Below are 12,500 nucleotides of genomic sequence, written 5' to 3' on the forward strand. Positions count from 1 at the left end.
CACAGTGGGCGACCAAGTTAACTTGAGAACCAACGGATGAACTATGTTAAAATCAGTTCCAAACACAAACATCTGTTAAATCAATTTAGATACATCCCTCCTGTTGTTATTATTCATTCTGTAGTCTTTCATTTTCATTAGTTAGTCAATGAAGGATCATTCACATCCCCCTAGTTCCTTCTTTCATTATTTTCGCCTCTCAGGACATGACATGAACAGAAGGGATTCGTTTGAACATGTTCAATACATCTGGGATAATGTAAATGAACTTGGCAAAGTTCCAGGGTTTTTGTGGTTTAAGGCCGTGGCAATGATACAAAAAAAAAAATGATGACAGTATCAAAGAAAATGGTGCGTGGAAATAAAGAAAATGGTTTGTGGAAATCAAGAAAAAGGTTTGTGGAAATCAAGAAAATGGTTCGTGGAAGTACAGAAAATGGTTTGTGGAAATCAAGAAAATGGTTTGTGGAAATAAAGAAAATGGTTTGTGGAGATAAAGAAAATGGTTTGTGGAAATGCCTCATATGACACTTGGTGGCGGGAACTAACGTTTGCCATATGATAAAAAAGATATTAATTATATTTCTATAGACATGATTTATAGCAGCATGTCATTGTCTGTAAACATGATATAGATCAATTGAATATCAGTCGAGGGAGAGAGAGGGAGAGGGAAGGAGGGGACATGGAAGAGGTGTTGCTCAGGCGGGGAAGGAAGGGGGGATTGGACTTGATGGGTTGGGGGTGGGGAGGGGGGACGTGATTGGATGTCATGAGATTGTGGGAAAGGAAAGGGAAAGGAAGGGGGGGAGGGGGAGATTGGCCATCATGAGAGGAAGGGGGGGGGGGTGGGTGGAGGTGGGATGGGGGAAAAGGGACAGAGGATTTCATGAAAACATTATCATGAGTGGGTCTGGTATCGAAGGTGGGAGGGGGGGGCAAAGAAAACGATTTCCTTGTGTGAGCGGAAATTGAAAACGGATTCCGGGGAGGGAATGGAGCAGGAAGCGCACGTCCCGTTCCACGGGTAATGTTGTGTGTGTGTGTGAGAGAGAGAGAGAGAGAGAGAGAGAGAGAGAGAGAGAGAGAGAGAGAGAGAGAGAGAGAGAGAGAGCTCTTGTCGCCGCACTCAAAGCATCACTCTCTCCACCCCATCTCTCTCTCTCTCTCTCTCCCTCTCTCTCTCTCTCTCTCTCTCTCTCTCTCTCTCCCTCTCTCTCTCTCTCTTCCATACCAAAGCCAGCACATCCAGATGGCACCCCACACTACACACCCCACCACCACACCACACCCACCCCACCTCCTCCCCTTTTGCTGCTGTTGCATACGCCTTTGTGTACGCCAAACAAACAGGTTACAATATTCATTGGAAGGTTCATTATGTTGTTTGCCTCTACTTCCGCCACGGGTGTATGTGTGGGAGAAGGAGGAGGAGGAGGGAGGAGGAAGAGGGAGAGAAGAGAGAGAGGGCAGCCCCTTGTCCTCTCTCTCTCTCTCTCTCTCTCTCTCTCTCTCTCTCTCTCTCTCTCTCTCACCCCCCATGCGAGCGGAGAAGGGCTCCTTCGCCCCAAAGAGAGGCCTGTCCATTGCTTGCTTGCTTGCTTGGAGGGAAAGAGAGAGAGCTTTTAAGTTCGTTGGTATTCATCACTGGCCCGGGGAAGGCAGAGATCTGGCGTCAGCAGTTCTCGAGGCTGAGGGAGACCCCCCTGTGGGAGGCGCTGCCGAAGGGGACTCATTGGTGGGTGGGTGGGAATGATTCTGAAGGGGACACAGTGGGAGGGTGATGCTGAAGGAGGACCCTGTAGGAGGCGCCCCTTCCTCACCCCCCTAATGAGTCATTACCACACTCTATGACCTGAAGTCCTGCCCAGTGGACGTGGCCCACTTGCTACAACGAGGGGGCTCAAAAAATGGGCAATTTTGACAGGAAGATAAGGTTAGAGTACACACACACACACACACACACACACACACACACACACACACACACACACACCCAGGGTTATAAATGAGTTATGTAAACCCATGTTATGGTAATATAAGCCTTATGGACGCGATGAGCAGTATGCACTTGTCATGACCCTACCGTTATTGGGGGGATAGATGAAGCGGTCGGTCATCAGAGGAGCTTTTGAACTGGGATACAGAATCTCTCTCTCTCTCTCTCTCTCTCTCTCTCTCTCTCTCTCTCTCTCTCTCTCTCTCTCTCTCTCTCTCTCTCTCTCTCTCTCTCTCTCTCTCTCTCTCTCTCTCTCGTGCCAGAGACATGTGCCGTAGCGCTGTAGGGGAGACAGGTCTCGCGGGAGATCATCAGAGAGCGAGAGATACATAGTGGGTTCGAGACCCAGAGAGAGAGAAAAAAAAGAAATGTATTTTTCCTGAACTGGTTTCCCTATTCTGAGGGCTGTGTGTGTGTGTATGTGTGTGTGTGTGTGTGTGTGTGTGTGTGTGTGTGTGTGTGTGTGTGTGTCTGTCTGTCTGTCTGTCTGTCTGTCTGTTTATTTAACAAAAGAACTTTTGAACAAGTCGTCTGCTATGTTGAGAACACAGGAACTCAACCGTGCAATAACAAAACATACTATATATATATATATATATATATATATATATATATATATATATATATATATATATATATCTGCAATACCGCGCCCTTTATAAGGTCTGAGGTGAACCAGGAGAGAGAGAGAGAGAGAGAGAGAGAGAGAGAGAGAGAGAGAGAGAGAGAGAGAGAGAGAGGAGAGGAGAGAGAGAGAGAGAGAGGGAGAGAGAGAGAGTGTGTGTGTGTGTTCGTATGAAGGAGTGGCTACCAGGGAGCGGGGTGTCGTGAGAGCTGAGGGGTTTCAAAGGGAGAGGAGGGAGAGGGGGGACGAACTGTGAGAGGCGAGGGTGAGAGATGTGAGAGCCAGGGAGAGTGTGCCTGGTGCGTTGACGCTTGAGGAGTAGGATGGCGGGGGGGGGAAACGAGGGTAGAGTGCGTTGTGTATTGATATTGGAGTAGGAGAGAACAGATAGAGTGCGTTTGTGGGCTTGGTATGGGGAAGAGGGGGAGAGGTAGAGTGCGTTGTAGGGTCATGCTGAGGGGGAGTCCAGATAGAGTGCGTTTTGGGTTTATGCTGATGGGGGGAGACTAGATAGAGTGCGTTGTAGGTTGACGGTGAGGGAGAGACCAGGTAGAGTGCGTTGTGGGTTGATGGTGAGGGGGGGGACAGACCAGGTAGAGTGCGTTGTAGGTTGATGGTGAGGGACAGACCAGGTAGAGTGCGTTGTGGGTTGATGGTGAGGGGGAGACCAGGTAGAGTGCGTTGTGGAGTTGACGGTGAGGGGGGAGACCAGGTAGAGTGCGTTGTGGTTGATGCTGAGGGGGGAGACCTGGTAGAGTGCGTTGATAATGAGGGGCCGGCTGGGGTAGGGGTAGGGAAGGAAGACCAGATAAAGTGTGTTATGTCATTACACTGACGGAGAAAGAATGGGAGAACCAGAAGAGTGCGTTCTAAAGAGTGCGTTCTGAGTGTATTACAATCAAGCAATGTAAGTGAACCCAATCACCACAGTGATTCACTTTGGACTGGATTGGTAGTGGTGAGGGGAGATGTTAATCACCTCCTCCACCCCCTCCCTACCCCCCCTCTTTTCCCCTCACTCACTCACCCCCCCCAATTCAAATTAGGTTACCTACGTTTCCATACAAATGTTCATTTGCATCTCATTAATTACCCCTTTGGGGGGGGGCGGAGGGAGGGGGGAGGGGAAAGAGGAAGAGGGGTGGGGGGAGGGGAGAGGGGAGAGGAAGAGGGGTGTGGGGGAGAAGGGGAGGGGAGAAGAAGAGGGGTGTGGGGGGGTGAGATTGGCTTTAGACGGGGTAGGGAGGTGGGGAGGGGGCGATCAGGCGACCTGGTGTTTTTGAGGAGAGAGAGAGAGAGAGAGAGAGAGAGAGAGAGAGAGAGAGAGAGAGAGAGAGAGAGAGAGATGAGGGAGGCGAACTACCCCTTTCTTTCAGGTCATCAATTAAGGACACACACACACCCGGACACACACACACACACACACACACACACACACGGAAAGAACACTCGGGTCGTACTCACCAATGGGCCCGTTCTCTTGGACTTCGCCATACATCGTCGCGTTGGGGAAGACCGGTGGGTTGTCGTTGATGTCCTTCACCAACACGGTCACCACCATCTCCACCACATGCACTCGTCCACGCCCCCCGCCAGGAAGACTCTTAGGATGGCCTTCGTCCATTCCTTTCACCTTCAGGAACTCCCCTTCGCCAGGAGGGCTCTTGAAGTGGCCTTCGTTCGTTCCTTTCACTTTCTGGAACTGCCCTCCGAAGACACTATGGTCCACACACTCCCCAGCACGACCTCGGAGATGACTTAGGTCTTCAGGGTCGTCCAGGGGCGGCGTCGTGGCAGCTCGGGCCTCGCGGGAGGAGGAGGAGGACATGGCGCGAGGAGGAGGCGCCCCTCCGGCGAAGGAGGGGCCATGCCTCGACGTCTTAATTTCTGATTCGTGTCTGAGCTTCTCCGGCCTCAACCTAGAGTCGTTTTGTGGTGCTTGTCGTTGCGTCGCGTGCCGTTGTGGCCTTACTGTTGGCGGCTCTGTTGTCGTCTTCCGTTGGTCGCCAGTGTCTCTTACTGTTGGCGGCTCTGTTGTCGTCTTCTGTTGGTCGCCAGTGTCTCTTACTGTTGGCAGTTTACGAGATGTAGCTGGCAATTCCCCTAAGACTCTCGCGTCTCTTGTGAGCTCCCTCCTAACTCCCACCGTGTCCTTCTCTTCTGAGGGAGTTGATAATCCCACATTCCCTCCTATATAATCCACTCCCACCGTGTCCTTCTCTTCTGAGGGAGTTGATAATCCCACATTCCCTCCTATATAATCCACTCCCACCCTGTCCTTCTCTTCTGAGGGAGTTGATAATCCCACATTTCCTCCTATATAATCCACTCCCACCCTGTCCTTCTCTTCTGAGGGAGTTGATAATCCCACAATCCCTCCTCTATAATCCCCAATGTCTCCCGATGGCGCGGGATCTACATTAAGGGATTGTATACTCGCTCTGTCCAAGTGAGCAATTCTGTTCCACTCTTCATTTCTCGTCTTGGATTCTGAGGTCAGAATCGTTAGGGGCGAGGTCACGCCCACTGAGACGAGGTCGCGTGGCGAGACCAGACCCGGCCCCGAGTTCAAGGGGGTCATCCTCGAGCCAGAGGGTGAAGTGGTCCTCGAGGACATGTTGTCCTCCTCGAGTTTGAGGTCCTCAACGCCTCGTCTCTGGTCAGGTGAGGGTGAGGTCGTGGCTCCCTCTCTGTGCCCAGAACTGGACTCAATGTCATTCCCGGGTCGTTCTCTAGGGCCAGCGGGTCGTTCTCTAGTGGGGGCGGGTCGTTCTCTAAGGCCAGCGGGTCGTTCTCTAGGGCCAGCGAGTCGTTCTCTAGTGCCAGTGGGTCGCTTTCTAGGACCAGCGGGTCGTTCTCTAGGGTCTGCGGGTCGTTGTCTAGGGCCAGCGGGTCGTTCTCTAGGGTCAGTGGGCCGTTTTCTAAGGCTAGCGGGTCGTTCTCTAGGGCCAGCGAGTCGTTCTCTAGTGCCATTGGGTCGCTTTCTAGGGCCAGCGGGTCGTTCTCTAGGGCCAGCGGGTCGTTCTCTAGGGCCAGTGGGTCGTTCTCTAGGGCCAGCGGTCTGGTCATTCCCGGGATGGTCTCTAGGATGAGTCGGCTGGTCTGTCAGATCGACCAGATGGTCTCTGCTATCAGCAGGATGGTCTGCATTATGGTCTTCGCCAGACATCGTTTGTTTGGACGTCCCGCGACGAAGGCGGAGGTGTCTGTGGCGCTGGTTCTCCTCCAGGTCTTCGTCAGGAGGACGCTGGTTCTCCTCCAAGTCTTCGTCAGGAGGACGCTGGTTGTCCTCCAGGTCTTCGTCAGGAGGACGCCGGTTGTCCTCCAGGTCTTCGTCAGGAGGACGCCGGTTCTCCTCCAGGTCTTCGTCAGGAGGACGCTGGTTCTCCTCCAGATCTTCGTCAGGAGGACGCTGGTTCTCCTCCAGGTCTTCGTCAGGAGGACGCTGGTTCTCCTCCAGGTCTTCGTCAGGAGGACGCTGGTTCTCCTCCAGGTCTTCGTCAGGAGCCAGGCTGAACCAGTGTCTTCTACTCCTCCTCTCTCGCCCTTCCAGGTCGTCAGCATCCACCTCTGGTCTCGCGCTGCCTCTCCCACCCTCAGTATTTTCATCAGCGATGTCGCCTCCGGCATCGCCTCCTTTAGGTTCGTCTCTTTCTCGTCTGCCATCGTCAGATCTGGGAGGTGGTGGTGCCTGGTGTCGGATCCCAGGGAGGGAGTCGTTGCCGCCCCCGCCCCGCTGACGGAGGTAATTCAATTTGCCGAGCCTCTCTGGCGCCGCCCTTCGACCACTCTTGGATAACCTGAGCGTCTGCTGGAGGAGGAGGAGGAGCCGCCCTCTGGGTTGTGACAGACGCCCGGACGACGAAGTACTCCTCACGTCTCGCCTCACAGTCTGTTGATGTGAGTTCCTCTTCTTCCTCCTCTTCCTTCTTCTCCTCCTCCTCCTCTTCTTCCTCCTCTTCATCTTCATCTTCCTCATTATTTCTTCCGTTCCATCCTGCTCCTCCTCATTATCACCCATCCCTCTTCCCCTTCCATCATCATCTACCATTCCTTCTACTTCGTCCGTCTGGCTTGGTGCCTCTCCCGTCGCCATGGCCCGAGACGTGTACAGCCCCCGCTCCTCCTCCTCCTCCTCCTCACGTCTTGTGCCCACGTCTCCTGACGGAGGCGCAGTGGGGGAAGAAGACTCCTCCTCCTCCTCATCCTCCTCCTCCTCCTCCTCCTCCTCCTCCTCCCTCCTCTGGCGTCTAGGGCGAGGCAGGAGGGGGAGGTCTTCTGCATCGTCAGCGCCCTGGCGAGGCCCAGGGGCCTGGCCGTCCCTCACCAGCACCCTCACCCTCCACACCCTCTTCCCTCGGGGTGGATCACGATCCAGCGCCTGGGGCGGGGGAAAAAAAAAAAAGGAAACACCGAAAGGAAACTAATTTTAGGTTCCAGGGACGTGAGAGAGAGAGAGAGAGAGAGAGAGAGAGAGAGAGAGAGAGAGAGAGAGAGAGAGAGAGAGAGAGAGGGAAGGAGGGGGATTGAATTATTATATGTTACAGCAGGTGGGACCTGGTGGGAGATGGTACATCATTCACTCACTCGGGTGCACCAACCAACCAAGGCCCAGCGAACAATACCGCTGGCTCACTCACAAGTACCAACCAAGTACGAGCGTATAACACAGCTGGCTCACTCGCAAGTACGAGCGTACAACACAGCTGGCTCACTCACAATCACCAACGTACAACACAGCTGGCTCACTCACAAGTACCAACGTACAACACAGCTGGCTCACTCACAATCACCAACGTACAACACAGCTGGCTAACTCACAAGTACCAACGTACAATACAGCTGGCTCACTCACAATCACCAACGTACAACACAGCTGGCTCACTCACAATCACGAGCGTACAACACAGCTGGCTCACTCACAAGTACCAACCAAGGCCCACCGAACAACACAGCTGGCTCACTCACAAGTACCAACGTACAACACAGCTGGCTCACTCACAAGTACGAGCGTACAACACAGCTGGCTCACTCACAAGTACGAGCGTACAACTCAGCTGGCTCACTCACCCTCAGCTGGACCAGTTGCCCCGTGCGAGGGTGGATGGTGAAGAAGGCGTCGGCTGGGGTGTATGCGTCCACACCGTCCCCCTTCAGGGTGTAGATCAAACCCCCTTGCTGGTCCACACGATCCGCGTCACTGGCCATCACCTGCGTCACAGGATGGGACACTGCGTCACGGGATGGGATACTGCGTCACGGGATGGGATACTGCGTCACGGGATGGGATACTGCGTCACGGGATGGGATACTGCGTCACGGGATGGGATACTGCATCACGGGATGGGATGTTGCGTCACGGGATGGGATACTGCGTCACGGGATGGGATTTTGCGTCACGGGATGGGATATTGCGTCACGGGATGGGATATTGCGTCACGGGATGAGATAGACTTTAAAAGAGAAAAATTAGAGCTTCCGTGGTGTAGTTGTTACCGTCGCTGGCCCGTGGAACACGCGGGACTGGCTGGGTTCGAGTCTTAGAGCACTGGCTGGGTTCGAGTCCTAGACAGGGCACTGGCTGGGTTCGAGTCCTAGACAGGGCACTGGCTGGGTTCGAGTCTTAGACAGGGCACTGGCTGGGTTCGAGTCCTAGACAGGGCACTGGCTGGGTTCGAGTCTTAGACAGAGCACTGGCAGGGTTCGAGTCCTAGACAGGGCACTGGGTGGGCTCGAGTCTTAGACAGAGCACTGGCTGGGTTCTAGTCTCAGACAGAGCACTGGCTGGGTTCGAGTCCTAGACAGGGCACTGGGGGGGCTCGAGTCTTAGACAGGGCACTGGCTGGGTTCGAGTCTTAGACAGAGCACTGGCTGGGTTCGAGTCCTACACAGGGCACTGGCTGGGTTCGAGTCCTACAAGGACACTGGCTGGGTTCGAGTGCTATCCAGGGCAGTCGACTCACAGGATAGTTAATGATGTTCAACACAGATGTTCTCAAGATGTTCAACTGAACACACACCCTTCCCCTCCTACGCCCCACCCGTAAGAACACTGGCTACTTGTGTGTTTGTGAACTGGAGGAACAACAAAAGAATTAAAAGTGGAGAATGGAACATAAACACAGTGTGGAGGAGCCCCCTCGCTAGCTATAGCCCAATTGGGCTCTGGAGTTGGCGGAAACCAGAGCAATCGTAAAGGGAACGGAGAGAGAGAGAGAGAGAGAGAGAGAGAGAGAGAGAGAGAGAGAGAGAGAGAGAGAGAGAGAGAATAGCTGGAAAAGTATAAGAAAAAGAATGAAAGACATAGCCAAGGAAAACCCCTCCTTCCCCCCCCCCTTCCTCAGTCCTCCTGAATTTTCTTTTGTAATGAAGTTGCTGGAAAAAGTTACTGAAAGTTTGGAATAACAGTAAAATGATATTTTTTTTTTCATTGCTTATGGAGAGTTTGGCGAACGTAAGAAAATATGTATGTATGTATGTATGTATGTATGTATGTATGTATGTTTGAAATGTATGTATGTAATGTATGTATGTATGTATGTATGTATGTATGAAATGTATGTAATGTATGTATGTATGTATGTATGTATGTATGTATGTATGAAATGTATGTATGTATGTATGTATGTATGTATGTATGTATGTATGTATGTATGTATGAAATGTATGTATGTAATGTATGTATGTATGTATGTATGTATGTATGTATGTATGTATGTATGAAATGTATGTATGTAATGTATGTATGTATGTATGTATGTATGTATGAAATGTATGTAATGTATGTATGTATGTATGTATGTATGTATGTATGAAATGTATGTATGTATGTATGTATGTATGTGTGTATGTATGTATGTATGTAATGCATGCATGCATGTATATATATATATATATATATATATATATATATATATATATATATATATATATATATATATATATATATATATATATATAACTCATGAAAAATCGTGTTTAAATAATGTGAATATCATTAATTAACGAAAGAAAAATATATATATGAAATAACCACTTACCTTCCCCCCCCCCAAAAAAAAAAAATATTTGCACATAAAGATATTTGGAATTACCCCTCCAAAGAGAATATTCTGACCCCCTCAAGAGAATATTCTGACCCCCTCAAGAGAATATTCTGACCCCCTCAAGAGAATATTCTGACCCCCTCAAGAGAATATTCTGACCCCCTCAAGAGAATATTCTGACCCCCTCAAGAGAATATTCTGACCCCCCTCAAAAGAGAATATTCTGACCCCCTCAAAAGAGAATATTCTGACCCCCTCAAAAGAGAATATTCTGACCCCCCTCAAGAGAATATTCTGACCCCCTCAAGAGAATATTCTGACCCCCTCAAGAGAATATTCTGACCCCCTCAAGAGAATATTCTGACCCCCTCAAAAGAGAATATTCTGACCCCCTCAAAAGAGAATATTCTGACCCCCTCAAAAGAGAATATTCTGACCCCCTCAAAAGAGAATATTCTGACCCCCTCAAAAGAGAATATTCTGACTCAGGGATATTTGGAATATCATTAATCACAGGAATGCCAATATCATAATGTTATACATGACAAGTGGGACGACCATTAGGGCCGTAATTCCCGGGGTTAACAGGTAGTTAATCGCCATTACCAACTTGTAGGTTATGGGGCTTCTCTCTGTAATGGGCTGGGGGTGAAGACAGTGCTACGCACCGAGTCCATTAAGTGTGCATTGACGTCTTTGGGTGTGATGTCACTGCATCCATGTGATGTCACTGAAGTCTCGTGATGTCAGTGAAGTTTCGTGATGTCACTGAAGTCTTGTGATGTCACTGAAGTCTCGTGATGTCACTGAAGTCTCGTAATGTCAGTGAAGTCTCATGATGTCAGTGAAGTCTCGTGATGTCACTGATGTCTTGTGATGTCACTGAAGTCTTGTGATGTCACTGAAGTCTCGTGATGACACTGAAGTCTCGTAATGTCAGTGAAGTCTCATGATGTCAGTGAAGTCTCGTGATGTCACTGAAGTCTTGTGATGTCACTGAAGTCTCGTGATGTCACTGAAGTCTCGTAATGTCAGTGAAGTCTCATGATTTAATTGAAGTCTTGTGATGTCACTGAAGTCTTGAGGATATCATTGAAGTCGCGTGATGTCACTGAAGTCGCGTGATGTCACTGAAGTCTTGTGATTTCACTGAAGTCTCGTGATGTCACTGAAGTCTCGTGATGTCACTGAAGTCTTGAGAATGTCACTGGTCTCGTATCCATTCCTGTCCGACCACCATCAAGGGCCAAGCATATATATATATATATATATATATATATATATATATATTATTTTATTATACTTAACCGCTGTTTCCCGCGTCAGCGAGATAGCGCAAGGAAAACAGATGAAGAATGGCCCAACCCACCCACATACACATATGTATACATAAACGCCCATACATGCACATACACATACATATACATTTCAACGTACACATACATATACATACACAGACATATACATATATACATGTATACATATTCATACTTGATGCTTTCATCCATTCTCGTCGCCACCCCGCCACACATGTAATAGCATCCCAACCCCACTTCGTTGGATATATATATATATATATATATATATATATATATATATATATATATATATATATATATATATATATATATATAATGTCCCTACCATCATTGATATATTCCAAATGGGGTCACATATCCCATTTTTCTGTGGCAATATGTGATGGAATTCCCCAACCCCATATTAACACGATCCAGATTCTGTTGATCAACCAATTAGGGGGTTTGAACTCGATGTGATGCCATTTTTTTTTTTATTGGTCTCGCGGCCTTTTTTTTTCCATTTATTATTTCTATTATCATTTTGTAGGGACACAAATATTTGAGCTATTTAACTCATTGCACACAAACACCAGGGTGTGCTAATTGTTCTGCGAATAAATGAGTTTTCATTTTTATTTATATGTTTATTTCCTTAATCCATAACAATGAACTGCACGATCATGTCATATATATATATATATATATATATATATATATATATATATATATATATATATATATATATATATATATATATATATGTATTAGTCATGATATTCGTTTCTCGAGTGAGCGAGGTAGCGCCAGGAATAGATGAAGAAAGGCCACATTCGTCCACACTCAGTCTCCAGCTGTCATGTGTAATGCACCGAAACCACAGCTCCCTCTGCACATCCAGGCCCATACAATCCTTTCCATGGTATACGCAGGACGCGTAATACGCCCTGTTTCAGTCCATTGACGGCACGTCGTCCCCCCCCCCCCCCCCGTATACCACATCGTTCCAATTTCACTCTATCCCGTGCACGCCTTACACCCTCCTGCATGTTTAAGAACCCCCCCTTGATCTCTCAAAATATACAGAATTCGCCTCTTTATGACTCTCTCTCTCTCTCTCTCTCTCTCTCTCTCTCTCTCTCTGGCGTAACTGACCGTGAGTAAGGTAGCCGGCAGGTGCCGGTCGTCCTCTTCGATGACCGTGAGCTGGGGTGCCGGCTGTAGGAAGACTGGGGGGTTGTCGTTCACGTCACGTACCGTCACCTGTACAATGGCGTGTACCGTCTCCTCGTGTACCTCGGCTGCCACCACGAGCTCGTGCTGGAACGGTACAGTACCCAGGGTGTGAGGGTACAGTACCCAGGGTGTGAGGGTACAGTACCCAGGATGTGAGGGTACAGTACCCAGGGTGTGACGGTACAGTACCCAGGATGTGAGGGTACAGTACCCAGGGTGGCACAGTACCCAGGTTGTGACGGTACAGTACCCAGGGTGTGACGGTACAGTACCCAGGGTGTGACGGTACAGTACCC

The 12,500-nt window shown here is 49.4% G+C and overlaps 1 protein-coding gene across 1 annotated transcript in view; it reads right to left on the bottom strand.

Annotated features, from left to right (window-relative positions):
- The window catches only part of LOC139757493 (uncharacterized), a 48,651-nt gene that overhangs the window by 26,779 nt on the left and 9,372 nt on the right, over window positions 1-12,500 (bottom strand). The window contains exons 4-6 of the mRNA XM_071678006.1: window positions 12,124-12,288; window positions 7,695-7,835; window positions 4,089-7,005 (exon numbers count right to left, since the gene is read on the bottom strand). Of these exons, the coding sequence (XP_071534107.1) occupies window positions 4,089-7,005; window positions 7,695-7,835; window positions 12,124-12,288 (3,223 nt within the window). The remainder of the gene's footprint in view (window positions 1-4,088; window positions 7,006-7,694; window positions 7,836-12,123; window positions 12,289-12,500) is intronic.

Source organism: Panulirus ornatus, chromosome 27 (assembly GCF_036320965.1).
Source record: "Panulirus ornatus isolate Po-2019 chromosome 27, ASM3632096v1, whole genome shotgun sequence".
NCBI lineage: Eukaryota > Metazoa > Arthropoda > Malacostraca > Decapoda > Palinuridae > Panulirus > Panulirus ornatus.